The sequence below is a fragment of the Phocoena phocoena genome, chromosome 9 (genome assembly GCF_963924675.1).
Source record: "Phocoena phocoena chromosome 9, mPhoPho1.1, whole genome shotgun sequence".
Classification (NCBI taxonomy): domain Eukaryota; kingdom Metazoa; phylum Chordata; class Mammalia; order Artiodactyla; family Phocoenidae; genus Phocoena; species Phocoena phocoena.
In genome coordinates, this window is record NC_089227.1 from 72,956,342 (window position 1) to 72,983,949 (window position 27,608).

General features: G+C 40.2%; 1 protein-coding gene and 1 pseudogene across 3 annotated transcripts in view; one reads left to right on the forward strand and one right to left on the reverse strand.

Moving 5' to 3' along the window:
- Positions 1 to 1,205: 1,205 nt before the first annotated feature.
- On the reverse strand, positions 1,206 to 2,098 carry LOC136128395 (mitochondrial carrier homolog 2-like; annotated as a pseudogene).
- Positions 2,099 to 10,533: 8,435 nt separating this feature from the next.
- Positions 10,534 to 27,608, forward strand: part of CAV1 (caveolin 1) — a 33,872-nt gene continuing 16,797 nt past the window's right edge. Inside the window, exons 1-2 of one of the 3 annotated variants that reach the window (XM_065883371.1) lie at positions 10,534 to 10,625; positions 12,027 to 12,191. In XM_065883371.1, coding sequence (XP_065739443.1) covers positions 10,596 to 10,625; positions 12,027 to 12,191 — 195 coding nt within the window. In that variant the 5' untranslated portion in view covers positions 10,534 to 10,595. Of the gene's footprint in view, positions 10,626 to 11,295; positions 11,354 to 11,850; positions 11,896 to 12,026; positions 12,192 to 27,608 lie in introns of those variants that run through there. The other 2 variants (XM_065883373.1, XM_065883372.1) reach the window with 2 other exon arrangements.

The window sequence follows — 27,608 nt, forward strand, 5'->3', positions numbered from 1 at the left end:
ATCGTATAGAAAAAACAAGTGAGCAATCAACTGAATTATTTATGTACATTTTATTTAGACAAGAGGAAGATCTTATGATGATTATAAATTTGAAAATAGACCCCTGAAAAAGAGCCAGAGTTGCTGATATTATTTATTCTAAAGGTGAATAAAGGGCCACATAAAAGATGAAAAATATTGTACAAAGAACGATTTTATTAAAGCTATTTTTTTCTGAGAGAGAGAAAGACTAAGTGGGGTCATCTTAAGTGATAATATTATTAGAGTAGGCACACACAAAAAGAATTGTGATCCTAAATATATTGAACAAGAGGAAATGGCAAAAAAGATCATAAACTACTTTTCATGTTAGAACTTTTGGAATGATGAGACAGATCAGATGCAGGCAGTCTCTATGCTGCATGATGAACTAGGGATTCATGTAAAGATTTCCATGATTTCATGATTCTTAGAGTTGAAGAAATATTCAGAATTGGAAAGGAAAATCCTCCCAGTCTTAAAATCGTCAATCAAGTTGGCCCAGCATGACACACTTCTAGTGCAGGGTGGGTTTGGACTACTTTGAAGCCCTCGCTAAGGCCAGTGCTGCCTCAGCTCTTGCCACAGCCAACACGTTTTGGGTGTGGCTAATGGGAGAATTTAATACAGCTCAACTCCTTTCGTAGCAAACAAACAAAGCAAAAAAAGAAACCACCACCAACAACAAAAACCCATCCTGGCTGCTGTCCAGTTTGTAATTCTTGATTTCACATCCCAAGAAGACTTCAGTTTATAGAAATGGAAAGAACTGCCAGTTCCCTGTAAAGCAACTTGGACAACTTAGCCTGTAGGGTTTCCCCTTAAATGATGCTTCCTTCAATTTCCTTCAAATATTTCTTTAATAGTATGTTACTTCCTTTTTGGAGTTGGGATTCCCTGTAAGTCATCCAGGCTGCCTTACTACTGCTCTTCCTATGATGATGTACAAGCTCTGTTATGCATGTATTTGTGGAGGTTTTTCTTCATCCGTGGTTCTTATATATGAGGATTTTTTGTTTTGTTTTATTTTTTAGTTTATTTGCTGACATAACTTCTGCCTTTTTTTTCATTTTCCCAAGACTGATTATTTAATAAAAAGCATTCCACATTGTATAGAAACCAACACTCTCTCCCATAATTCTGTGTATATGGGACTACAGAAATGTCACTGTCCCTGTCCCACATCTTCAAACTGACATTCTCAGGTCACAACAATAAGTCTTCCTAATGGGGACCTTCTGGAAAAACAAGCTATTTCCTCGGCTCATATTTCCCTCTTTTTGTAGCAGGCACCAGCCACCTATCCAAGAAGTATATATTGGGGAGTAAGGAGGGTATCCATCAGCAAGCCCACAGCTGTTGACAGCCATAAGATTAGAGACAAGCACAAAGGGATAGGTCAACACACTGGCAAAAAAATCCTGTGACAGCTAGGGAATAACTCATTTCATTCATAGGGGAAACCCCACCGTTTGGTGCAAGGACATTGATGAGGTAGGCCACTGAGTTACAGAGCCACAAAGAAATGATGTTACCTAGGAGGCGAGGAATAACACCCACAAAAATCCTAGTATGTCCTCTTCCTGATAGATAGTTACTATGGAGTCACAAAGTGCATGGTACTTGGATTCTCTGCCAATGAATTGTACCATAGATCTCAGGGTGCTCACGTGAAAGGGATGAGTGATGAGAGTAGCAGCAGCAGAAGCCATCATCTCTCCAGTAGTCTCCTTAATAACTCGGTCAAAGATGAAACTTCTTTCTGTACATTTCCAAATCATGACTCCTCAACCTTGTCACACTACTGGTAATGTTGTAAAATTTTACCATGGACCACAGTTCCAAGGACCCCTGAACACAGTCTTGGAGTTAAGCCTGTGCACAACCCACACTTTCCATGGCTGTTTGCAATGTGCTGAGCCTAACAAAAAAGACCAGGAAGCTGACATACTTGCCGCCCCAAAATATTTCGTCCAACTGTTGGAGGAAGAGGCTCATATCCCACCTTCACATACAAGAGTGTCTGGGACAGGATGGTGAGACGAGAGCCCAGGAGCACCTGACTGGTAGCATCCGCCATGATGGCACCCACTGAGGGACATACAGACTGAGCCACCAAGCAACGGAGCCGGTCTGGGATCATGTGCCAGGGCCACGGGGTTCACTGGCCCACCCTCGTGTGTGCACACTCACTCCCTGCCCAGCTTCTGCCTAACACCTCCCTAACACCTTCAGAGAATAAGCATTTTCAAGTTTCCCCTAGAATGCTGCTTTTCAAAGTTTAATGTGCATACCAATAACCTGGCGATCTTGTTAAAATGCAGATTCTGATTCAATAAATCTGGGATTGGACCTGAGATTCTGGTTTATAACAAGCTCCCAGCTGATGCTGCTGGTGAGGCTGCAGGTCCCTTTGGGTAGCAAGGCCCTAGTAATTAGCTTGAGTAAGACATGGAGAGAGATGAAGATGAAGTAGCTAAAGACAGAGAAAAGAAGAAACTGAAAGAGAGATTATTTGACCCTCTGAAAAGATTCTAGGGCTTACCTGGTGGCACAGTGGTTAAGAATCTGCCTGCCAATTCAGGGGACACTGGTTCGAGCCCTGTCTGGGAAGATCCCACATGCCCCAGAGCCACAGCCACTGAAGCCCCCGGGCCTAGAGCCAGTGCTCCTCAGCAAGAGAAGCCACCGCAATGAGAAGCCCGTGCACGGTAACGAAGACCCAACACAATCAAAAAAGAAAAGAAAGATTCTACAGTCTGTCCCATAACTATAATCCCCAACACTAGGTTTAAAACACATTCACATTCCCTCTGAAGTAAGTCGAACTGATTGACAGCAAAGCCAGCAGTGCCGAATTAAACCCATCCTCCAGTATGTACAAAAGCCGATGTAACCAAAATTTTCCCTGGAATTGGTTAAAAAAAAAAAAAGCCTTCAATATACTCAATATATAACTATAAGAAAGTAAAGTTCTCTATAAAGACCACACCACTTAATAAATGGTCAATATGAACTGATATATACTTTTTGAAGAGTGAAATATTTTATGATTAAGCATTGTTGCCTCAAAGGGAGTGGCTGTAGACATAAATTTCCCCCAGGTAAAAGCAACTCCTGGTAAATAGTTTATTTACTAGGGAAAGGGCCAAAAGGAAAGAGAGTTTCCTTTGTTAAATAATGGAGCACTGACAAAGCCAGATGGGTTGGTTACAAAACAAAGGGCTTTTGTAAAGGACTCCTCCCAAATATTTACATTAACTTAAGAAAAATATGAAAGTTTTACAGTGTATATCTCCTTATAATTTCACGGTAGTATTCAGGGACTACTACCATTTTTATTCTTTATCACTTCATTAAAATAGAATTTTTAAATTAGTTATTTGTTAAAATATGTGATGTTCTAAATTTAGATTTACTTGTAGGCTGTTCAAACACTCTACTAGTATACTATAAAATGCCATTTATCTCAGATATATATTATATTACATTTTGTTGTCCTATTAGGTTTGCTGAGTGTTAGTCACACTTTGAATAAGATTTATGGAGTTTCCATATTTATAAAGGGTGATCAGAATTTTGTTTCACTTGAATAGGAGGAAATGTAGTCATCGTCCACATATCTAAAATTCTACTTCTCTCAACTAGATGTAATGTAGCAATCTGGCTCACCACTTGACACCAATTTTTCTGAAAAATTGCTATGTCCGAGCCTCATATTAAACATTTTCAATCTTGGATTAGTTAGGACTGTAATTAGCATTACTTTTATTATTTATATAAATCTACCTAGGTAAAAAACAAAATGAGCCAAATATTGATATTTTTACCTCTCTTTTCACGTTTTCTGAACATATTATTCCTTGATTATATCAGTGTTTGGACTAAGACTTCCTCTCTTTAATAAATGTTGGAACAATTATTTTGGTAGGGCTATTATCCAGTTATTAAAATAGTCAAGGTAGGTAGAGCACTGCTATCATGATGAACTGAACCTGGAATTTTAGCACAAATAAGAAAGAACTCAATGTGATTTGTGTTTGCTTACATTTAGCATTTTCTCAATATTTAGATTTACTTGTATGCTGACAAATCAGATTGTATTATGATTTTGTTTTTAATGTAATTTATGGGGGAAAAACTCAAGGAAAATTTACATATAAAAGAAAAAGGAAGTCTGTAAATTTTGAATACCTACTCTTAGAGACAAAATTTCGCTGCATTTTCAAGGAAAAATCACAAGTTTCATCATATTGAGTTCTAAATCCGGAACAATAATAATGACGATGACAATAAGATGGCCTAATTTTTGAAAGTAAGGTAGATTCTCAGCTGCTTTGAAAATCATATTCTGCTTAAAGCCAAGAGAACTTATTTTGTGACCTGCTGGGCCCCTTGATCTGAGGCCATCTGTCAAGCATTGTATTTGAGAATCCTCATATAGAAAATTTGCATTTACTGTAAGATTAAGAGATTTAGTTATTGTTGTTACCAACTGTTTAATACAAAGATTTTTAAAACATATGTAAAGCTTTCTGAGAATGAAATAAAAGATAGCAAAGGGTATATCGCAGAAATTAGATTAAAACTTGAAAAATTGAAACCAGTCGCTGAATACCACACACAGGTGATGTAGATTTGGGCTTCTCACATCTTGCTGCATTCACACCCTCACCTTGGCCTCATCTTGGTGGGATTTACTTGTCAGTCCCTTGACTTTGGGCTGAGTCATATGACTTGCCTTGGCCAACAGAACAGGACAGAAGTGTCAGTATGTCATTTCCAAGTGTAGGCTTCTAGAAGTCTTGCACATTTTATCTTGTCTCTTGTGCCTCTGCTGCTCCTTGGAGCATGAGAAGAACCTGCCCTAACTAGCTTGCTGGTCCAAGGAGGGTGAGAGACATATGGAGCAGAGCCAGCACAGGCCTGCCATGGGAAGCAGAGCTGCCCCAGCCATCCCAGCCTAGACCAGCTGAGCCCCAGCCAAGCCAACCCATGAATCTGTGAAAATAAATGGTTGTTCTTTAGAACCACTGAGCTTTGTAGTACTTTATTTGTGCTGAATTATTGTAGCAATAATTGATACACCCTAAAATTCAATTTTAAAATATGTGTTAGATATATGATGACAAAGAAAGAACCAGTTCACTGAATCTTTTGCTTTTAATTAGCTGTTGTGAATTCAGACATAGTCATCTGTACTGATTTAGTACTTACAACTATATTTTCACCAGTTTTACTTAGGACACAGACAAGAATTGTACTTTTCTACACAAGATTTCCTACTCAAAACTTTTCCCAAGAATTAAACTTATTTCAATAATACTGAATAACCAGTCAGATTGATTTGGTCTTGAATAACAAAGATTTGACAGGAAAATTATATAGTAAACTGATACAGTAAAAGCTAAAGGCTAAAGATATTATTCCACCATCAATATTTTGAGCTAATTAGAAGGATATAAGCCTTAATATAAGGCTATCAATGAAATATAAATGTTGGCAGAAGTTCTAAAGTTACATATTTGGAATTTGAATTTGAGGGTTTGTTATAATTCAGAAAGACCAGATAGATCTTATATGTCACCAGCAAAATCTTACCAGGATTATGTTTTCTTCCAGTTTATTGAGATATAATCGATACGCAGCACTACATAAGTTTAAGGTATATAGCATGACGATATATACATCATGAAATGATTATCCCAATAAGTTCAGTGAACATTCATCATTTACTATATATATAAAATTAAATAGGAAAAAAAGGTTTTTCCTTGTGATGAGAACTCAAGATTTACTCTTTTAACAATTTTCATATATAACATACAGCAGCGTTAATTATGTTTATCACTCTCACATTACATCTCTATTACTCTTATAACTGGGAGTTTGTACCTTTTGACTAGCTTCATCTAATTCCCCCTCCAAGGGAAAGAGGAAAACTAGTGAATGATGACACTTTTGAAATGTTTACTGATGTTCTTTTCTGGATGCCCATGGAGCCTTCCCCTACCTCACCTCCCACCATACCTAGGGAAGGATTATTACAACGAAAAAGCAGAGATAAGGCTTCTCTTGATTCCAAAAGCCTTGGTCCTGGGGGAATTCAGGGCATTAAAGAAATTGAGTGATATATGAGCAAGACTTCCTTCTCAAGGGAGACAAAATTAGGAAAATAAACAAAGTAATTTTTGGCACATGTGTATCCCTAGCATGAACCCAGATAAAAGAGGATCTGGGAGCAGAGGTACTTGTGCCTCCTGCTTCTGAGTAGAGATAGCAACCCTCTAGAGTTCCTCTGAATGGTGGTAGGGCATTTATTCTGTTCTCTACACCACATTTACCATAGGAGGCTCCATGATGCTGCATCAGGCCTGCCCACCCAGATTCATCAAACTTGCACAGAGCCCCAAGAAAAGGATAGAAGTACAAAAGGTGTCTCTAGCCCTAAGGGTCATATTGAATCAGCATGAGGACATTATAGCAGCATCCTGAACGGACCAATGACAGACAGGATATGTACCTATCAGCAGATCCAAGATGTACAACTAAGGAAGAGACTCTCCTCCACAGACCCACCCTGAGACTCCTTGGCAATAAGCCCCTGCAACTTAGATGCAATACAACCTTAACAAAATGGAAGAAACTAGGACTTGATTGAGGTGAAGGTTCTGCCACCTGAAGGAATGGGGGTTTGTAAAAGAAATTAAGTTCAGTTATTAATAAAAGAGAAAGTTATACCTCACAGGAGACCAGAATAATATCTATGTTTTCCACTTGAAAAATCTGAAGCAAACCAGGCAAAACAAAAGTATTTGATCAGGCTTATGGTGAGTGTTCATTACACTATTTGGTATATCTTAGATGGTTGAACTATTTTACAATAAAAATACTATAAAAGAAAATACACTTATTTCAATCCTGAATCTGTGGACTGAAATTTGTCTCCTTAACCCTAGCATCTGTTTTGATTTAGGCAGTATCCTCAGTGGTTTAAATGCATCATTTCATTGAATGTTCATAGCACCCCTCTTGGGTAGACGTCAATTATATTTTTCATTTTACAAATAAAGAAAGTAAAGCTAATTTAAAGAAACAGTATAAAAAGAATACTTTTTCAGCCATCTTGATCAGATTTTTAAGATGTAGAAATAGTTGTCCTTTTTTTTTTAAGAAAATAAATAGAAAAAAATCATTTAAGAGAGTCAAAATGTAAAGACCAATGAATTCCTCAAACTGAGGAAGATTCCAGTGAGGCCTTCAAACCAGAACAGGGATAGGAAGGGACTGGGTGATGAGGCAAAGTCTTCTTCTAGAAAGCCATTTCTTTCCATGTATAAAATGGAAGGTATGGAAGAAGGTATGGCAGGTATGGGAAGAAGGCCTGAATGGGATCTGGGGTATGGGGGTGAATAGGGGGAGGTATGAGAGGTGGTGATGGTGAAAACAGGGTAAATACTCAGCTGAAACACAGATTGTAAAAATATTGCCATTTATGTACTTGTGTATAAATAGTCACTGCTCTAAAATGTACTCCCTCCCCTCCTGTCCTTCTCCCAAGGGCCCCCAACTCCCAATAAGCCAGCAGCTAGCTGGCAGGACACTAAGGCACAGCTCCAGTGCTGTGACTCAAGCCTAGAATGACTGCTTGGTGGCTCTGCCATACTAGTTATTAAATTGTTTTTATATCACACCTAGTGATAATTCTTATTATAATCTAAGCTACACTCACTTTTTTGAACTCATCAACAAAGGCACATTTGGGCAGTATCAAGCTTCTGAGTGTTGAGAAATCTTGGAAAGATGACTGCTTTTTTAAACCTTCATATCATTATAAGCAGTCAAACCTTAGACTCCTAATCCTGGAGTGGGAATGAGATGAAGCCAGCTGAGAGTATGAAGAGGACCTAGGGTGGAAGGGATGGGAAGAGGAAGCTGTGCTCAGGGGTTAGGGAGCCTAGAGAAAGAGATGAGAGAACACGAAAGGCAACAAACGTCATAGTATTGCCACAGCCGTCCTCATTACACTACTTAAGAATCCCACGCCCCGCAAGTTGTTAACAGGTGCTATAGTTATTTATAAATTTTAAAATGTTTCATTGCCCCACAAAACTCCTTAAGAACATCATTATCATGTATTTAAACTTCAGTTTCCTTATTTCGAAGACGGCTGGTTTGATGACCTGTGTCCTTTCAGCTCTCTATATAGTAACATATAATGCATGAGCTGACCTTTAAGGCTGCTTCCTAAAATAAAAAACGTAGAGGGCAAATGAGTTGCCATTTACCCTTTATTTTAGTAAATGATTTGGAGAAGTTATTAACTTGCCTCTAAGCCTAAAGTTATATCTGTGGGTATCAAAAAATATATATATCTTTTTACATCATCTATTCATTTCAAATCTCTGCTAACAGTGTTCTACTTCATCTTTTCTTTGTATCTCATGAAGTTGGATGGAGCCAATTATCCCAATCAGCTATTATAACCAGAATATGATCTGTTTCTCTTTGGTGCCAGCTTCTTGTTGGGGCAGGTTAATGAAGAGTTTGTGGTTTTTCTTCTCATTAGGAATTCACTTTGGCATTGACAACGCTTCACTGATCATTATGATTCCATGTGCTGTGCTGACTTTGGGGTGGACTTCCCCAGGGAGGCTGCTTTCCCTCCTTTGAGTGCTAGTTAAGCATTCACTCACAGGCCTCCCCACAAAGTCCATTCCTTGCTGGAATGCAGGACATGCTCTCTCCCTGTTCCTGTTGACTTTTTTCACAGTCAAGATTACTCACTGCAGCTGAAGACTGAATAACAAAAGATGGGAAACAGCTTCCACATTTTTCCATAGAACAAAACTCAACTGCTTTGCAGCGAACATTTTTATAAAGGAGGAGTTAGAGGAATAGCAATCTTTTCGCAATCATTAGAGGTAGACTAGGCACTACAAAACACACTGAGCCTGACACCTCCCTTTTCTAGAATATCATGTTTGTTAACATGTAATCTGTTCAAAGCATTTAGAAATGCAATTTGGCAGAAGTAAAATTAAGAAAACCCAACTTTGGGAAGATCTTTAGTATTCTAATGATGACTAGTCAGCATAATTAAAGTCATGCCAACATTTGTGACATTTTCTCTGCCATCTAGTTGAAATTGATCTTTCCTCCAAAAACTGTATTGCCTTTCTGCTATCAACAATAACAAAAACCTGTGCTTTGTCATTCTCTTTTATATGTTTATGTCTTCTCTCCACCTTGATAATCAACTCTAGGAGTTCCATCCTCTAATTCCCTTTCTCCTCCTCCTTCTGTGTCCATCCCCATTTTCCCTCTTCTAGACTGCCAGTATTTTTAATGTATCCTGTGCCCTTTCAGGTATAGTCCCAGCTTTTTCATTTCAAATCATAATTTGACTTTCGACTGCACGTGGAAGTAATGCAAAATGTCCTTTCTGTTTTAGGATAGTGAATCTCCTTACTATTGTCCCAAAGTAAAATAACTGATTATTGCTCAATTCATCTTGTGCCACTTTATAATAAGGTAAAGAAAACCCCGATTTAGGAACAGATAAAATATTTTCATTGCTAACAACTTTTTTAAAAATTCTAATCAATTACTAGAAAAACTAAGCTTCCTCTAACTCACAGCCAAGCACTTAAAAAAAAAAAAAGAATCTTCTCTGGTAAACTTGAAACTCCAATTAAATATTTGTACAATTGTAAATATTTTATGTATTTTGTAAATATGGCATCACCTGTTTCCTTTGTTCCAGGGGGGAAAAAGTAATAAATTAATAGAAGAGTTAAACATTTTTATTTCTTATTTCAAAGCATTTGAGAGACATTTCAGAAGTGGTTGGTAAACGTTAAATTCTGCATGCCTGCTTCTCCAAGTTTCCATCCACACAGACTAGATGTAAACCAGTGTCACCAAAAGCACACCACACACGCACCCACACAGATTCCTTCCTTGTGTTTAGATGTGAAATGCACCTAAAGGTTCCGGGTCATTTTTCATCCCTTCCTCTATGAAACAGGGAGATAGTTGTGTCTTAAGCAGCGATGGAACGTGGGCGATGAGAAGAAAAGGCTTAGAACAGGGCAGAATTCTTTCAGAAGCTCGGTTGCCCATACTGGGCATCTCTGCAGGCAATCGACTTCCTCCACTCCCCACCCCTGCTGGGATGATGCACTGCGAAAACATTAGCTCCCCTGCCCGGACGCCTCTCAGTGGCTTATAGTTGGAAAAATGTTGCCCCAGGTTTAAAATATCTGCCCAAGCAGCCCAGACGGTGAAAACGCTTTCTCATTGCTCTTTATTCCTTGCGAGCGCTCCCCGCCCTCTGCTGCCAAAACCTTGGGGATGTGCCTAGACCCGGCGCAGCACACATCCCGGCCATCCGCGAGCAGAACAAACCCTTGGCGGAGAGCCAGGAGGCTCCCTCCCAGCCACCGCCCCCCCCACCCCCGCCAGAGCCTCCCCACCCCCCCACCCCCATACAATACAAGATCTTCCTTTCTCAGTTCCCTTAAATCACAGCCCAGGGAAATCTCCTCAGAGCCTTCATCCAGCCACGGGCCAGAATGTCGGGGGGCAAATACGTGGACTCAGAGGTAGGCTCGGGTGGGTGTGCTCCGGGATCGCGGCGCGCAAGAAGTGCTGCTTCTGCTATCTCCCACTCCAAATATTCCGACTGCTTTGCTTGCCTCAGCCCTCTCTCGACGTCGGAGCACTCCTCTCCCCTGGCATTGCTGAGGAATGGGTCTGGGCGGGGAGGTGAAGAGGAGGCAGGAATGTTTTATGTTTTCCTGTTAGGAAGGGGGTCAAGAGAGCCCCTAAGCTAGAGAATCGCGGAAAAGGGGGTCGTCGGGGTCCTCAAGTTGGGTCTGCCAGACCGAGGGCGCGTTTCTGAATGGCTCAGGGGCACTGCCTTATTGTGGGACCCCCACGGTCCGGCCCCAGTCTGCTGGGAGGCAGAGAGCCAGAGCAGAGGGTGGGAGCTCATTCACTCGCAGTCTTGGGGACAGTCCCCCCGACTCCCCGCCAGGCGCCTGAACCGGCTGGCCGGGGCGACAGCGCGCGTCTTGTTTGCACTTTCCAAAGCTCTTGGGCCACCTCAAGAACTCTTCCTGCATCTCGGCGCCTGGCAGGGGTGTCTGGAGAGGAGCGGACCTCCCCTCCCCCTAACTACCACTCCCCCCCCACCCCCGCCCTTCCAACCACCTCCCGGCGCTCGGTCTCCGCCTGGGTGTCGAGACCTCGTTTTCCCAAACTCAGCCGCCGTTCAGCGACCGGCCGGCAGCCTGGGAGTGACCTGAGGGTGGGTCGGGGGGTTGTGCAGGTTAGATACCGTTCTAGAGAGCTTAGGAGGGTCTGACACTTGGCTCGACCCAAAGATGGGGGATGTGGGATTGTGAGCACCAGGGGAGTGGTGGGAGCTGCGCAGGAACAGAGACTGCAAAGGGAGGGTGGGGGACGCGGACAGGTGCAGAGGATGTTCCATGGGTCGGGGGGGTTCCAGCTGGGTCTTAAGGATGAAGCTAGAAGGGATTATGGAGAGAAGGGAAATGGAGGCCAGGGACGGGAACAGGTGAAGAGCTCGGGTAGAGGGTGGCGTGGCGGAGAGAGGGGCTGGAGAAAAGTCGGAAGTCTGGTCCTCTCCCCTGCGGGGGTCTCCGCGGGGTGCCGCGGGCAGGGCGTGCACAGGGCTGAGGCCGGGGCTGACCGCACGGCGGGGTCTGCCCTGACCCCTGGCGGTGGCGGGCGGGGGAGGCAGGAGCTCCCTGCCTGGTACCGAGGGGTGTGGTGTCCTCTCCTCGATCCTCTTAAAAAGCTTGCGGCTCCAAGGAGTTTACTGTGCGCGGAGCCACCGCTTCCGAAGCGGTTAGTTCGATCTTGAGCCTCGAGGTTTGCCGCGCTACTAGGCTGACTTTTCTGATCGCCGGTTTTTCTTTTTGAAATTTTCTTCTACCGCCGGTGCCACCCTCCCCCTCCTGGCCGTCCGCCCTCCGCAGGGACATCTCTACACTGTTCCCATTCGGGAACAGGGCAACATCTACAAGCCCAACAACAAGGCCATGGCAGAAGAGACGAACGAGAAGCAAGTGTACGACGCGCACACCAAGGAGATCGACCTGGTCAACCGCGACCCCAAGCATCTCAACGACGACGTGGTCAAGGTAAGGTGAGGCGGCCAGCAAGTAAGGGATGTGCCCCGAGAAGACACTGAGAGGGCCGGGACAGCTCTCCTCTGGCCAGCAGCCTGTGTATCTTTCCCTGTCTTTGCCACACACTCACCATTTTCTGGGCTTGATGTGCGGGAGCTCCCGCGGTTGTCAGAAATGTCACATCTCCCCTCCCCACTCCTGCCGGCTAGTTCAGCTGGAATTTAGCTAACTTGAGTTTTGTAGGAGTTCATTTAACTGCACCCTTCTCCTGGCAAATGAACCTCTGATCTCAGCAAGAGACAGCCCCGCACTCCTTGAGAGGGTGAGATGTTTGCGCTGCAGGTCACCCTTTTTCCGTTTTCAGGTTGAAAGTCTAAGTGAAGGGTGGCTCTCCACTGTATATAGAATTAAGCAGTGAGATCATTTGGTAAGGTCTTGTGCCAAAGGTGACAACCGGAATACTAAGTGAGCAGGTTCCCTCAGCTAAAATTAAGATAACCTGAAGTGATTTTCTTAAAAATAACAAAGTAAGTAGAAATACTTCTGACTAAAGATGAAATATATATATATGTGTGTGTGTATGTATATGTATATATATACAGAATAGAATCAAATATTTAATATTTATATGAAGGGTATTTAACTGGAAAACATGGCGCTTGTTGTACACAGCTATGCATATTTACACAACCAAAATAATATGTGTCTTTTGATTTCTCCTATAGACCTCTAGTTAGGTGTGGAAAGTTGCTTCTTTAGTGACTGCTTGGGTAAGCCTTCCCTGAGCTAATGGGATGTTCAGGTTGGAGTTCCTTTTCATACTTTAAGGCTGTGCTTGGTGAGATTAAAAATAGGTTAACTGAATGGGTATTGGCTAAACTTAGATCTGACTGGATGGTCACTTTTTGATTATGATTATGTTACTCAACTTTGACCCTTTGAACAAATCTCATCAGAGGAATTTGTTGCTTAAACCCATCTTGATTGGGAAATCATAGGCCTGAGCCATCCTTGGCAGAGGGTTTTCTTTCAGGAAGGGGGATGACCAAGGAAATTCCTGGTCTGGAAGATTAAAGTGTGAAGACCCCCAGAGTAGCCAATGGGGTGGATGAGCAGTTTCCACCCACCCAGCTCCTATCCAGGATGGGAGGGGCCATAGTTCAGAGACTGTTCACATTTATGAATAATTATATTTCAAAAAGGGGAACAATTTAATCTGCAACTGGAAGGAAAATGTAACTGTCAGAATTGACTCTCTTGGCTTGCTGGTGGAGGAAAAAGGAAAATTGGAGCCTTAGCAGGCTTTTCTACTAACCAGATTATGGAATATTTAAAAGCAGCAGCAATAACAAAAATAGCTTATAAACTGGAAATTAGAATTGCTAAAAACTATTTACTAAAAACATTGCCTTAAAGGAGGAAAGGGCATTTTTGCTTGTTTCCCTTCTCATGTAGCTTTGGACAAGAAGGAAAAGTGCCAGGAAAAGATGCAGATTTCAGAAGGGCCTAGCTTCATTAGAGCCTCCCTGTTGTTCCACTGCAGCGTTGAGTGGGATTCCTGAAGCAAGTGAACCTCCCAGGATGAGTCAGAGAAGCCAGCAGTGTAGATGTGGGTCTCCACACATAGCATGACTAAGTTGAGAAAGAAAGGCCCCTGTGGGAAAAGAGACTTCAACACAAATGGAAAAAAGGCATAACGGACTTAGAGGAAATAGTTCACAAAATAGCATTTCAAAGAGCAAGTGTGGGGATCCTCATATTAAAGAAATTAAAAGGAAGAGTTAGAACAAGCTTCTGCTAGCCTAGAGAAAGCAAACTCCACCCACTTGCTCATAGAACTGTGAGCAAAACAAGACAATCAGACAGAAAAAATCTACCTCGAGAAGAATTTGGTAGGCCCACTTACTCAGATGTATTGCTTAAAGAGGCCTTCAGAGAATGCCCTGCAAAGAGAGATGCAAAGAGTACATGTGCCAGTAGGGCCAGAAAAGGGGGCCTACACCCAGTGGAGACTCCTATTTTATAATTTTTTTTTCTTTGAATCCAAGCACAAATCTAATGATAGAAACAGTGATGATCCTCTCCATGTTACCGAGACAGTAAATAATAAATTTCTCTAAATTTTACTTTTGATTACACAGACTTCTTAAAATAATAAAGACACCCAAAGCTTCACGCTTAATGCATGGTAGCTTAAAACTTCACATGATAATAAAGAAACTGTGGCCAACTGAATCTACTGTTAGAGTTACCAAATCAGGTAAGAAAAGGTCTGTTCTAAAAGCAAGCAGCTCTGTAAAAGCTGCCAATTCTGTCCGATTCTATAGTCACTAACCACTTTTGGCTATTTCCATTTAAATTCCAAGTAATTAACATTAAATACAATTTAAAATACAGTCTTCGGTCACACTAGCTACATTTTGAGTTCTCAGCACTTAAGGCTAGTAGCTACCGTAGTGGACAGCACAGATTTAGAACACTTCCACCTTCATGGAAATTACTATTGGACAGCAGAGGACTAGAGTGTTCATTCTCTCTATATTAAAAATGTCCCCATATGAAGTTTAGAAACTTGTAGATGGAGATGAAATGAAACACTTATGTACAGTGTGAGGAGCAGCATAGTGTATCTGCACAGTATCCTTTTGGTCCCATAAAACAGCTATTTAGGGTAGGGAAGAAAACTCAGAAGATGGATGTGTTGTGAATTTATACTTCAAGAAAGTTGGTTTCTTATTTCACTAAAGGTTTGCTACACCATATTATGAGATGTCTGTATAGATATTTATCGAAAAAAAAGAGTAAGTTATGAACGCTTTTTAAAATTTCTTCTAATTAAAATGGTCATACCTTCAGACTGTCCATTCTCCCTCTGAGATTTCTGTTTTCTTATGCTCACATTTCATTCATATGTTTATTATGTACTATTTTGATTTTCTAATAAAGAAAATGACTTCAAATTTATGATTCTGATATCACATTAGCCATCAATCAATTTGTTAAACTCATCATATGCTAGACTAGACACTGTGCTACATACTACAAAGTGTAATTCCTAAAATAAGTCCTAGAAATCACAAAGATTAGAGTTAGTGAAGACAAGATGCATACAGATTAAAAATACACACACACATACATACACACATACACACACACACACACACACGCACAATATCACAACAGTAAGTCACTTCCAAATGCTATCTAATTGGTCCTTTTTTTATTTGCCAGGAAACATATAACTAGATTTTTAAGTTTCATTAATCCATGTTACTTATTCTCTATCACATATGGGTTTGAATTTTCACTTTCTTTTTCAACTGGCATGCGTTTTTATGCAGTCTCTATCATAAGGTTTCTCATTATCATTTTGGAAATATACCAAATATATACTATAATAAATCAAAAGTAAGCAGTATTGAATATTGCATAATAAAAAGTTTATTTAAAAGTGAATCATTAATTATCTTGATCTTGGTAATCATTTACAATATGGATGTATATCAAGTCATCATGTTGTACACTTTAAATATTATATTTGTCAATTATTCCTCAATAAAGTTTTTTTGAAAGTGAATGGTACTGATGTTAAGTGTTAGGGAGACCCTACTTGGATAGGGCATCAGGGTGAGAGAAGGATGCATTATAGATAGTTTAATGGAGAAGGGCATGAAGGAGGTGCAATGTGAGTTGGGTCATAATCGACAGATGGAATGCAAATAGCTGAGAAAAGTACAGGAGGTAATTCTAAATGACAAGGCATGGAGATGGGAATGTCACACACAGGGCATAAGTCTGGAAGGTTTAGCAGCCCATTTTGACTGAAATTAGAGTTAATGTGGCATAGTAGTAGGTCATAGAGATGAAACAACTGATCGTGGCCAGATGATAGAATCCTGAATCCAGTACTCCTGATAAGTTTGAACTTTATCATGTCAGCAGTGGGAAGCCAAGAAGACTTCAAGCTTGGAATGACATGATGAAGGTGGGCTCTTTGGAAGATGACTGGTTAAGGTACAGGATGTAATAAAAGATAGCCAGTCTGGATGAGGAGCAAACAGTTATGATGTAATTGCATCATGGTCTGGACATGAAATGAGAAGAACAATATGCGGTGGCACTGGGAATAAAACCATATAGGTGCAAAATGACAGAATTTTAAAATTGGAAGAGAATGTAATGGTTACCAGGTTAACCTCCAATTCCCAATTCCTTTTTTTAACATTAAGAGAAACTTAAGGGTTAAAAAAGTTTAAATTTCTATCCACGTTTTCACATGGTTAGTGTCCAAAACAGATATTTTGAAATATAACATAAGGCATGAATAGATAAGATTATGTGATTTTCATGGATTATTGTCATGAGAGGAGAAATGAGCTGAGATGATTCTGAGCCTAGCTCTGAGACAAATCAGTACATCTGAGAGGAGATCTTTGTTTAAAATAAAAATACGCGTTTGTATCTTTCTTTTCTAAAATTTGAATTAATGATTCTTAAATATACACAGATACAAAATTTTCTTTAGCAGTCAAGAAAAGGGATGCGCAGGGTAATCAGTTTGGGTTTCAAAATAACGGCCTAATGCCGGCATGATCCCTTTCAACTATAAAGCATTCTAGAGCAATTAGTAATTAATATCAATATAACAGATATTTTAAATTTCATGTTTGCTTGATATAATCAAAGCATAAGATTTAAAAGGTCAGACTGGCCCAAAGCACTCAGCACCATGTTAATAGTCTCTTCTGTTGGAATTGGTTTTGCTTATTTGTTTGTTTAGGAGATAGCCTCACAAGATGGTGACTAATACTCTGCCACACATGAGAATATGCATGGAGTTCAGAATCCCCAGCTTGTAAAAGAGCACTATGGTCATGTGTGCTGGGAAATTATTCTCACATCACTGAGCAAATAACAATATTAAAATGGGGGACATTATTCATTCATAACCACCTGAAACACTTTCAAATTCAGTCAACAGTGACATACATTTTAAATGCTTATTAAAAGAAAGTATTTTTTCTTTCTCCACCTCCAAATTGTGGTCCAAAAAAACTGAAGAATTAGCTCAACTTTGGTTCTAACTGAATAAAATTTCATATTATTTATTAAAATTTAAGATAAGATACACCAAATATTCTTGAATTATGAAAATTCATGATGTGGGTTATTCTTCCAATCGACAGCAGTGCTGGCTACCTTTTAAAGGGGTTTGAAGTAAGAGCAGCTGCAAGCTATTGCATCTGGAAAGTCCAATAACTTCAAAAACCACCTGCTTATGCATCCTGCCCACTCAAGTTCATAAAATAACAGACACTTTCATATTCTAAATTAAACTGCTTTTTAGTTTGCCCTACTTTTAACCATAAGTTATTGTTCTCTATGATGAAATATCCAGAGTGAGCTGATCCCTAGAAGAATAGGGCTGTGTGCACTGGGCTATGGGCTCCTGGGCCCTTTCATGATCCTCCTGGCCAGATTTGCAGCGGGAAAAGGGTAGGGCTGCTATTTTCATACAAAGATGGTTTAGGCCAAGAAACACACACTCGTCTTCCACTCTCTGGACCCTATGTATACTATCTAAGTTACTATACACTAAGGCCCTGGAGAAAAAGATTTGCATGCTATACTTCTGTTAAAAGAAGTTTTCTAAAAAGGTAGCCCTTAGCCCCTAGAAATATGCTTAACCACAGGTGCTCAGAGGCACCTGGACTGAGTAGAAAGAGTACTGTGCCAAGAAAAGAAATTTTTGTGACTTTTGTTAACTTTCTTTTTTAAAACTTGAATGTTAACGATTCTTAAATATATCGACACAAAATTCTGTTTCTTTAAAAATCAAGAAAAGGCATGCACATAGTAATCAGATCAGTTTTGGTTTCAACCTAAGGGCCAAACTAGAAAGTGTCTAGTCCCATTAGTGTGGGACACCAAGGAAGGATGGGGAAGGATGTCAGGGCAACAGATTTCTCTTCCTCAGCAGTCCCTGAGAGTGGAGCTCATAAGCAAAAAGCAAACTTGTTTAACTAATCAAAGCTAATAAACACCAGTCTTAAAAGTATTTTGAGCAAGCTATTTTTTATGTTTCTATGCTTCAATTTCTCTAACTATAAAGAATGAGAGTCATTCTCATATAATAGCATTCCCCTCCCAAACCCATTCACCTTTCAATAAATGATTACTATATATCTATTATGTGCCATGCACTACAATATGGAACAAAGATAGATATGAGCACTGCCCACAAAGAGTTTATGACTATCTTCCTTGTCTCTCTTCATTGCAGTTTCCTTTGAAAACTTTTGCTGAAATTCCTTTACCAAATTCTACTGTATGGTAAAATCTTTAGGGCATAGTTTAAAACATGCCTCATCTATAATGCCTCCAATTGTTCCTAGGCCAGTAAGTAAGGCTAGGGGAAAATAAGGAACATATATTTATTATATATATATATATATATATATATAAAATATGTAATATATATATATTTTTTAGAGTCCAATGTACCACTTTTATTTAGGAAAACACCAAAGGAACATATATTTTTTAAACAATTTGCCCCTGTTTGGGTCCTATAAAAATTATAATTAACTTATAGAAAATATTTCAGTTCTTCTCTAATATTCTCCCTTCCCATATTGTTGCTTGACTTTTAATCATCCTATTGACAATTTAAAATTTTCAACCATTTTAAAACCTCATATCCTCTTTACAAACCCAAGAGGGCTCTCATATTCACCTGGGCATCAGAATCATCACAGGAATTTTTAAAAATACAGATGCCTAGGCCCACTACATAGTTACTAAACTAGAGTATCTAGGGATGGGGCCTAATCTAGGGCCTCTAAGCTCCCTAGATTGTGAAGTCAGGTTTAGAAATTATTGTACCCAAGCCTGGCTTAAAGATATACACTTGAATGGTTCTACCCTAAGAGCACAGTTCAGTCACACTATGTAATTCTAGATGTTCCTCCTGCCAGAAGAACACTTGAAGGTTAGGCCAGTTTAAACTCTGCCAAGGAGTTCTGAAACACCATAGAGGGTTCCCAAGTCAGCCTTGCTCAGTGGTCCTCCATCCCTTGAGGCCACTTGGGCTTACAGCCAACTGCAAGCTTAGAGCCTCAGAGTGACCTAGGGGTGGGGTGGCCATATGTTCTAGGTTGTCCCATGCAGGCAAGTTAATAATGGTCAATAGCTATCCTGAATAACTATTAATTATTTTTAATTATTAATTATAATAAATTATTAATAATGCCCTTTTCATTCTCAGAATTGTCCCAGTTTGGAAGAAAAATTATATGGTCATGAATGAATTGGCAATGACCTGTCACTGATTCCTGTACCTGAAATACATTGCAAGTCCCTACTTGCACTATTTTTTTAGCAAAATGGGCAAAATTTCCATTTAAGAATGTCATGCTTTTCTTTCCTCTCCAGTCTCCAGTGTCACCTCTCTCCTATCCTTCACTGGCCACCAAGCGATACTATAACTTGGAGGAATTGCTCTTAAGTGCCAATCTACTCTACCCTCAGACCTTAGTTTCTTTCCCTGTAACACAGGGTTAATGAAACTGACATCCTTCCATCACATACTTTGTCAACTACTCAATCAAAGATTAAAATGTTTAAAATAGTTTTAATTTTTTTCAGTTAGTCCAGGAAACATAAAATGGCATGCTTTCACATGAGCCATTGTTTAGAGTGGGGAAGTGCTTTTAATTTTGTCTTAAAGGAAATCTGCATGATCCATGTACTGAGCAACTACCAAGGGAATTTAATTGGTAGAACAGATTTACACCTGCACAGAATACATATTTCCTGCCTCTCCTATGCTGATGTTTTAGATATAAAATACATTTTGTTTTCTTTATTAAACCTTGAGAAGATGTCTCTTTTTGGTCATTATTTCATAGCAGGGGAAGTACATATTCCTAAAGACACAACTGAGCTTCCCTTTAGCCACTGTTAGTTATTTAGGTAATTAAGAAGCAGGCATTTTTAATTTTGAGAAGGCTTAAATAAGTTTTGATGGTGTATGTATGTGCTTAATATATTATTTCATAGCAATTTAAAAGTGAAAAATTTTAAAGGTGCATTCAGTATTTAAACCTTTCTTGAGCCCAGCTAGGACATTATAATACAAATGGACATTGATAGATTATATGTAAAAAGATAAAATGCATCCTGAGATTACACCGGGTCATCTCACTGATGTAGGCATCAAACACAATTACGGTTTCTCATTTATAATGAAGAACTGAGAAAGATTCTGATTTCTGAACCCAAGTAGTGAGAAAGTAGGAAACTGGGAGGAAAAGAAGCAAAGACAAAGAAAGGACAACAAAGCCCCTTCTCCCTGCCCTGCCACCCACCCTGTGCTGGACTGGGCTTTGCACGTGCCAACTCCAGGAGCCCCCCACATCCATTGCTTTGCACGGTGCTGTCATGTCTGATGACACGATCAGGTTCAGGCATTGATTGAGTATTAACTCTCAGCTCCTGCCCTGAAGAGTTTATCAGGAAAGCAAATATATAAACAAATCTGAGTGAGGTCACTGTAACTTAGGGATGCGCTACAGTTGGACACAAAGCAGAGAGTTCTCAACAATCTCTAAGGCTGAGCACCAGGCATGTGTGGCAGGAAAGGGATGCCAGCAGAGGGAGCAGCAGGAGCAAAGGTACAGAGACCTGAGGGCACCTAACATGTTCTGGGCACCAGTGGCAGGTCAGTGTAGCCAGAGCAAGGGACACAAGCAGGAGCCAGATCCTCATGACCTTCTGTGCCCAGCCAAAGCACCTGTCCCTGTGTAGGCCACAGCAACCCACAGAGGTGTTTTTAGGCCAGAAAGTGACCTGATGAGATATGACATCTGCTAACAGAAAGGGCTAACTTCAGTGCAACGGGGCAAACCAAGGGATGCCAAATGTGCAGGTAGGAGTGAAACAGGACATGGAAGGCTTCCTCCAGCACTTTCTACAGGCTAGCTTGCTGGCACAGATTATTTTACTTACTCCTCCAACGGCCCTTTGAGGAGATGCTATTATCATTTTCAGTTATATTCATCTGGCAGATAAGGAGATTCAGACCTGACCATTTGCTCAGGATTTCATAGGTAGGAAATGGTACACTCAGAATTTGAACCCAGACAGTTAGACCCCAGGACCAGGGTTCTTAACCACTGTGCTCCAGTGCCTCTCTGTAATAGATCATGATCCAAGCAGACAGTGGTGTCTCCATAGTGAGGAAAGACATGACTGTTCTCAGAGTGGCTGAGCAGCATTTGGCAGGGGGATTCCAGACATAGTCTGTTTGGGGAGTGACAGGCCTACAGTTCTAAGGTCAGACTTTAGATCCTGGTAGGTGAGTTGGGAAAGGAGGAGGAAGGACCAACGTAAAGACCAAGATAAAACCCCACACACCTCAAGAAATATGCAAGCTGGGTGAGCTCCCAACAAGGCAGGGAGAGTCAAATCCCAAAGACAGAAGTGGGGTACAAAGTGGGGATGTGTCCCAGTGATTAGGAGTGGAACACACACTCAGGACCAGACAAGCTGCAACGCTGGCTTGTGTTGAATTACCTGAGTCTTTAAAGCATGCTGACTGCCCAGGTTGGCCACAGCTCCTGGGCTGCAGCTGATCCTGCCTGGATGTGCAGGGAGGGCTAGGTGTGAGAAAATGAAGCAGGTCCTGACAGGCACTTCGCATCTAATAGCTTCATTTAAAGTTCTCAATTTTTCTGTCCAGTTTCTACAGATATTCGTGCCATTACAGCAATACATTGTAAAAACAGGAAACAATTGAGAAAAATCCTAGTTTTATGCTAGTGGGAGAAATGCCTATTTAATCCTGAAAGTAGTTTCTATGAGACTTCCTCCCTAATAACTACATATTTGTTCTCAAAAACAAATACCAGAAGTAAGGAACAGTGCATTTTTACAACGTACCATTAATCTCTCAGAAGAACAATTAAAATGTTCCATCAATCATGGCTCACTGTTTTTTTTCTATATTAGTAATAATAATATATAGCTGGAAGTGGGCATACCAAAACGTGTCAAGGAAATGCAACTGCATTCATTGGATTTCATTGCCAGTTATTTTGGTTAGGTCAACAGAGCCCTCTTTCTCACTTGTTCTTAAGTGTCAGGCTTTTTAGTAGGGAGAGAAATTGTTTGTCTAAAATGGTTAATAACCACCAGTTCACCAAAATATTTTGGGTAAGCCTATTATTCTAGTTATAAAGGTAGGAATGAGAGTCATTCTCAGATGGGTGCTCCCTAGAAAGGCCATTCAGCAAATATTTAGGAAGCACTTACTCTGCAGTATGCGTGGAACCTGCCATGCATCCTTGTGCACCAGAGCCTGCCTGACAGAACCACAGCCATCCACCAAGGCTCACCTCAGATATCTGGGCCTCTGTCAGCCTTCCCTGACTGCCCTCATCAGAACTGGTCATCTCTTTTCTTGGCTCCCACCACATTCTGTTTTTGTTTCTATTTTAGCGTGTATCAAAGCCCTTTAAGCATTCTGCTTCTCTATCACCATGCCTCTCTCCCCTCTTCTCTTCCCACGTCATATGCAAGTCCTTCAGGACAGAACAGTGGCCCCTGGTGGCCCCAGGACTGTGGCTGCCCAGTGCCCACCCAGGGCCCCACATGGAGTCTGCTGTCAGAAAATGGATGCCAACATCAACAAAAAATATACAAACAACAAATGCTGGAGAGGGTGTGGAGAAAAGGGAACCCTCTTGCACTGTTGGTGGGAATGTAAATTGATACAGCCACTATGGAGAACAGTATGGAGGTTCCTTAAAAAACTAAAAATAGAATTACCATATGATCCAGCAATCTAACTACTGGGCATATACTCAGAGAAAACCATAATTCAAAAAGAGTCATGTACCACAATGTTCATTGCAGCTCTATTTACAATAGCCAGGACATGGAAGCAACCTAAGTGCCCATCGACAGATGAATTGATAAAGAAGTATATATACTTCTTTATTATGATAAAGAAGTATATATATGATATACTCCATATATACAATGGAGTATTGCTCAGCCATAAAAATAAACGAAATTGAGTTATTTGTAGTGAGGTGGATGGACCTAGAGTCTGTCATACAGAGCAAAGTAAGTCAGAAAGAGAAAAACAAATACCGTATGCTAACACATATATATGGAATCTAAAAAAAAAAATTGGCCATGAAGAACCTAGGGGCAAGATGGGAATAAAGACGCAGACCTACTAGAGAACGGACTTGAGGACATGGGGAGGGGGAAGGGTAAGCTGGGACAAAGTGAGAGAGTGGTAGTGTATATATGGACATATATACACTACCAAATGTAAAATAGATAGCTAGTGGGAAGCAGTCGCATAGCACAGGGAGATCAGCTCGGTGCTTTGTGACCAGCTAGAAGGGTGGGATAGGAAGGGTGGGATATGGAGGGTGGGAGGGAGGGAGACGCAAGAGGAAGGAGATATGGGGATATACGTATATGTATAACTGATTCACTATAAAGCAGAAACTAACACACCATTGTAAAGCAATTATACTCCCATAAAAATGTTAAAAAAACAAAACAAAACTTCATGTCTAGAGGAAAAGTGGACATGCAAAAAGACCAATTCAAGAAAAATATGCATGTACTTTAGTAAAAAAAAAAAAAGAAAGAAAGAAAGAAAATGGATGCCAAATTGAATCTGCTGAAAAGAATCTGAAATTTCTTTTTTAAGTAATTGAATGTCTTCAGTGAGCTAAAAGACAGTAGAATTATGTCATTGAGTGTATTCCTTTGCTCCTTTTCTCTGCAGCTGCCACATTTAAAGCCTTATAAGGGAAAACATATCCAAATAATTAAGAAAGAAATCCAAAAACATTCACTCTGTTTACTAAGGTAAAGAGACAACCTGCTCTAATATGTATATAAATTTATTATTTAGAATTTTTTAATCTCCAGTTTGAAGAGGACATAGATACATCTCTCCTGAGCCTTCCAATAAGCAGGCTGAGGCACCTGGATGACTTCCCAGGGCCTGCAGAATAAGGCTCATCTCCTAAGTATCTCGCAGGCAGGGCAGGCAGATTCCTAGAATGCCAAAAGATGCCATTGCTGCTCCTTGGCACTGCCCCCTGGGGCCAGAAGTATGAAGGCTGAGAGTTGGGTCTCAGGCCACATGAGAGCTCCCCTGCCAAGAGAGGGGTAGAAGGACTCCCTGTCAGACTCCCCATATACCTTTGGACAAATGCAAACATCAGAGAAACGACTAGGTCCGGAGACAGTTCTGAAGAAAAATCTAAAACCTTTCTCAAAGCCTAAAGGAGACAACAGCTTTGAGAAACCCAAGCCTCTTCTTCCTTCTCTTTCGCTTTATTACTTCTAGATATTAAGTACACAGAGATCTGAGATTTTTACTAGCTGGGATGTGGTATCCACTATTTCAAAAGCATAGAAGTTTCTTTGTACCTCATAGGTGGTCTGTCAGAGATCTCAGATCTCTTCTCAGAAGAAAAAAAACAAAAAACAAGCAAAACACTTAAATGTTTCTAGAAGGGGTCAGACATCATTTGTTTCATTATTGATGTCTGGGCCAAGTGAAATGAATGTTAGCTCCTTTTCCAGATATGCTTCTTTCTATCATTTCCCGTGATAGGAGGTTGATTTACTATAATAAGGATAAGAGTAAGATGTGTCAATTTGACCCCAAATAGTTTTCTCATCAATAAGCTAAGTATAGGAAATCAGGGTCATTATTCAGTTAAGCATAGGTAGGACTAGAAAGCTGCCATTAAAAAAGGGTGATGATGTGTAATGTGAATTTTAGGTGTGACTGATATCTAATATACAGCCAAGACCACAGTCGTAGCACATTTAATGCTTTATCGATGACTGGAATGAACGAGTTAAAGAGGACTCCCAACTTACAAATGACACCAATTACAATGACCTTATTAACATATATAAAAAATAACATCAAAGTGATTTTTGGCAAATTACAAATAGCCCATAAAAATAAGATAAAAACCAATACAAAGTAAGATAATGTTAAAAGACTAGGAATAAAACGTATAGCTATTAAGTGGGAAACAAATAGGTAAATATATGAAAAATAAGAAAATATCAGGAGAGGGTTGTCATTTCTGTGGGAGCTTGTGATGTGGAAAATCAAGATGCTTGGTAAACACAACAGATATGGAAACCCTTTGTAATAATTCCACAGCCCCTAAGGGACCAAGATCTCCTGGGTGAGAATCACTATTGTAAACACACCCTTGAATGAATCCATCATGCTCCATACCCCTTGAGCAATAGGGGACCAAAACTAAGTCTATCAATTGTGTCTGAACATTAAACATCTCAATAATTTAATGATATTTTAAAGGAAGCACAATGAATGGAATCAAAAGGAGAATGTAATCCAAAAAAACAAAAATGTCACAGACAAGATTCTCTACTTTATTTGCTATTGGTCAGACTTATTAAATATAGGATCTGTTTCGATCTTATGAGGAGGTAGAGATGCTGGAAAGATCCTAGGGAAGAGCAAAAGGAAGGAGATAAGAGATGAAGAGAAACACCCAGGTAGGGCTGGGGAGGGACTGTTTTGTCTGGCAGTTTGTTAGAAGAGTTGAAAGTGAACATAAAATGACAACTGCCTTTAGTTACTGCTAGGTTCTTATGAGACTTAACAAGGAAAATACTGCTCAGACACAATCACCATTCAGGACAAGGAAAAAGGAGGAAGGGGTTAGTTGGAAAAAAAAAAGAAAAGTTAGGTTACATGGGAGAAGAAATTCCAAGAAATAAGAGCAGTTAATCCCAGGAATGTGTCACAAGAGGTTGTTCTGTAAGAGTAGTGTGTTAAATTACTTACTTGTCTATGTAGCTTCTCAAATCCTTCTACCTCTACAGCTACAATTTGGTGTATAAGAATACTGACACAGTCTCATAATTAAGCACAAGCATATGTATGAACACTTTCCTCTATTCCTGCAGGATACCTGGTTTGTTTGGGGGCAAAGAGGAATTGATGTGGCATTGTGTTAACAGTGGTTGAGAATGCAAGTAGTAAACATCTGAAAGTAGAATACTACAAAATGCATGCATTGTATGTACCAAAAGGTCAGTATGAAACATTATCTTTATGGCAAGCCTGCCCATCCAATCCCTCCTACACACTGCATAGTCACACAATTTTGCAGCTTGTATAAATCCCTATTGTGATTTAAACTCATGAGAGAGTGTGGCTTCTGCAAAGGGTGGCTGTTTTGTGACTTTAGACCAGTGGTCCTTTACCCTAGCTACAAATCATCTGGAGAACAATTAAAAATACTGTTGTACACGCTCCATCCCTAGAAATTCTGACTGAATTGGTCTAGGATGGGGCCCAGGCCTATGTATTCTTTTCTCTTTGGAAAGCTCCCCAGGTGATGCTAATGTACAGCTGGAATTGAGTCTGGTTTCGACTGGCAGAATTTCTTAATAATAAAACTGTGTATCATGACAAAATTTTCAGGACTGTAAGGGCTACAGTGGGGAAATTATTACTTCTCTAGGTCCTCATCCTGCAGTCCTTAGAACTTTTATTAGAATATGATATTTATCACTCAAATTCCTATTACAAAAAAAAAGTGCTTTCTGGAACTCTGCTATAGCAACTACATAAGATAGACTTTGTATGTGGGATAAATCTCATGTCACTTATGTAATTCAGTCCTGGTGTTTTTCCCTTTCCTTTGCTCATTCTTTCTATTCTCCCCAAGAGGAAGATCAGCAGGTTAGAGTGTCAGAACATCATCCCTATCCCTCTTTTTCACTTGCGTTCATGGTTCAGGCATACTAGGAATGGAGCTGACAACATGCACTGGTTTTTCTCCTAATGGTGCAGAGGCCACAGGAAGCTTCACTGGACCTAGGGATGGCAGGTGTCCCACACTTCTCCAGGGCCTGGCACAGAGAAGAGAGAAGTCACTGAGAAGTGCTTTACTGATGCCAATCACTCCTCAGAGCAGATGGGGAAACTGAGCCTCAGATGAAACCTGAATTCCAGATCTCTCTTGGACACTGACCTCAAGTGTTACCTTGGGCCTCGGAAAAGTCACTTGGACCCTTTGGACAGCAGTTTATTCATCTAACAATCAATAAGTTGAACTAGAAGATCGCTAAGTCACTTTTATTTCTAAAATTCTGTGATTCCAGTTAACCAGTATTCATAAAAGTGTGGAACGCTGTAAACGTGCAGAAAAGTCCATGCAGAGATAACGGTGGAGGACCCCCTCATCAATACTATTTTTATTACCTTCTTCCTAGATTTTACCAATTGTCATTCTTACTCTTAATATTAAGGCTGTGGGACTTAACTAAATCATCTTTGAAATACTGAGCTATCAACAGATGGCATGCTGAATGCAAATACACTGCAAATAAATA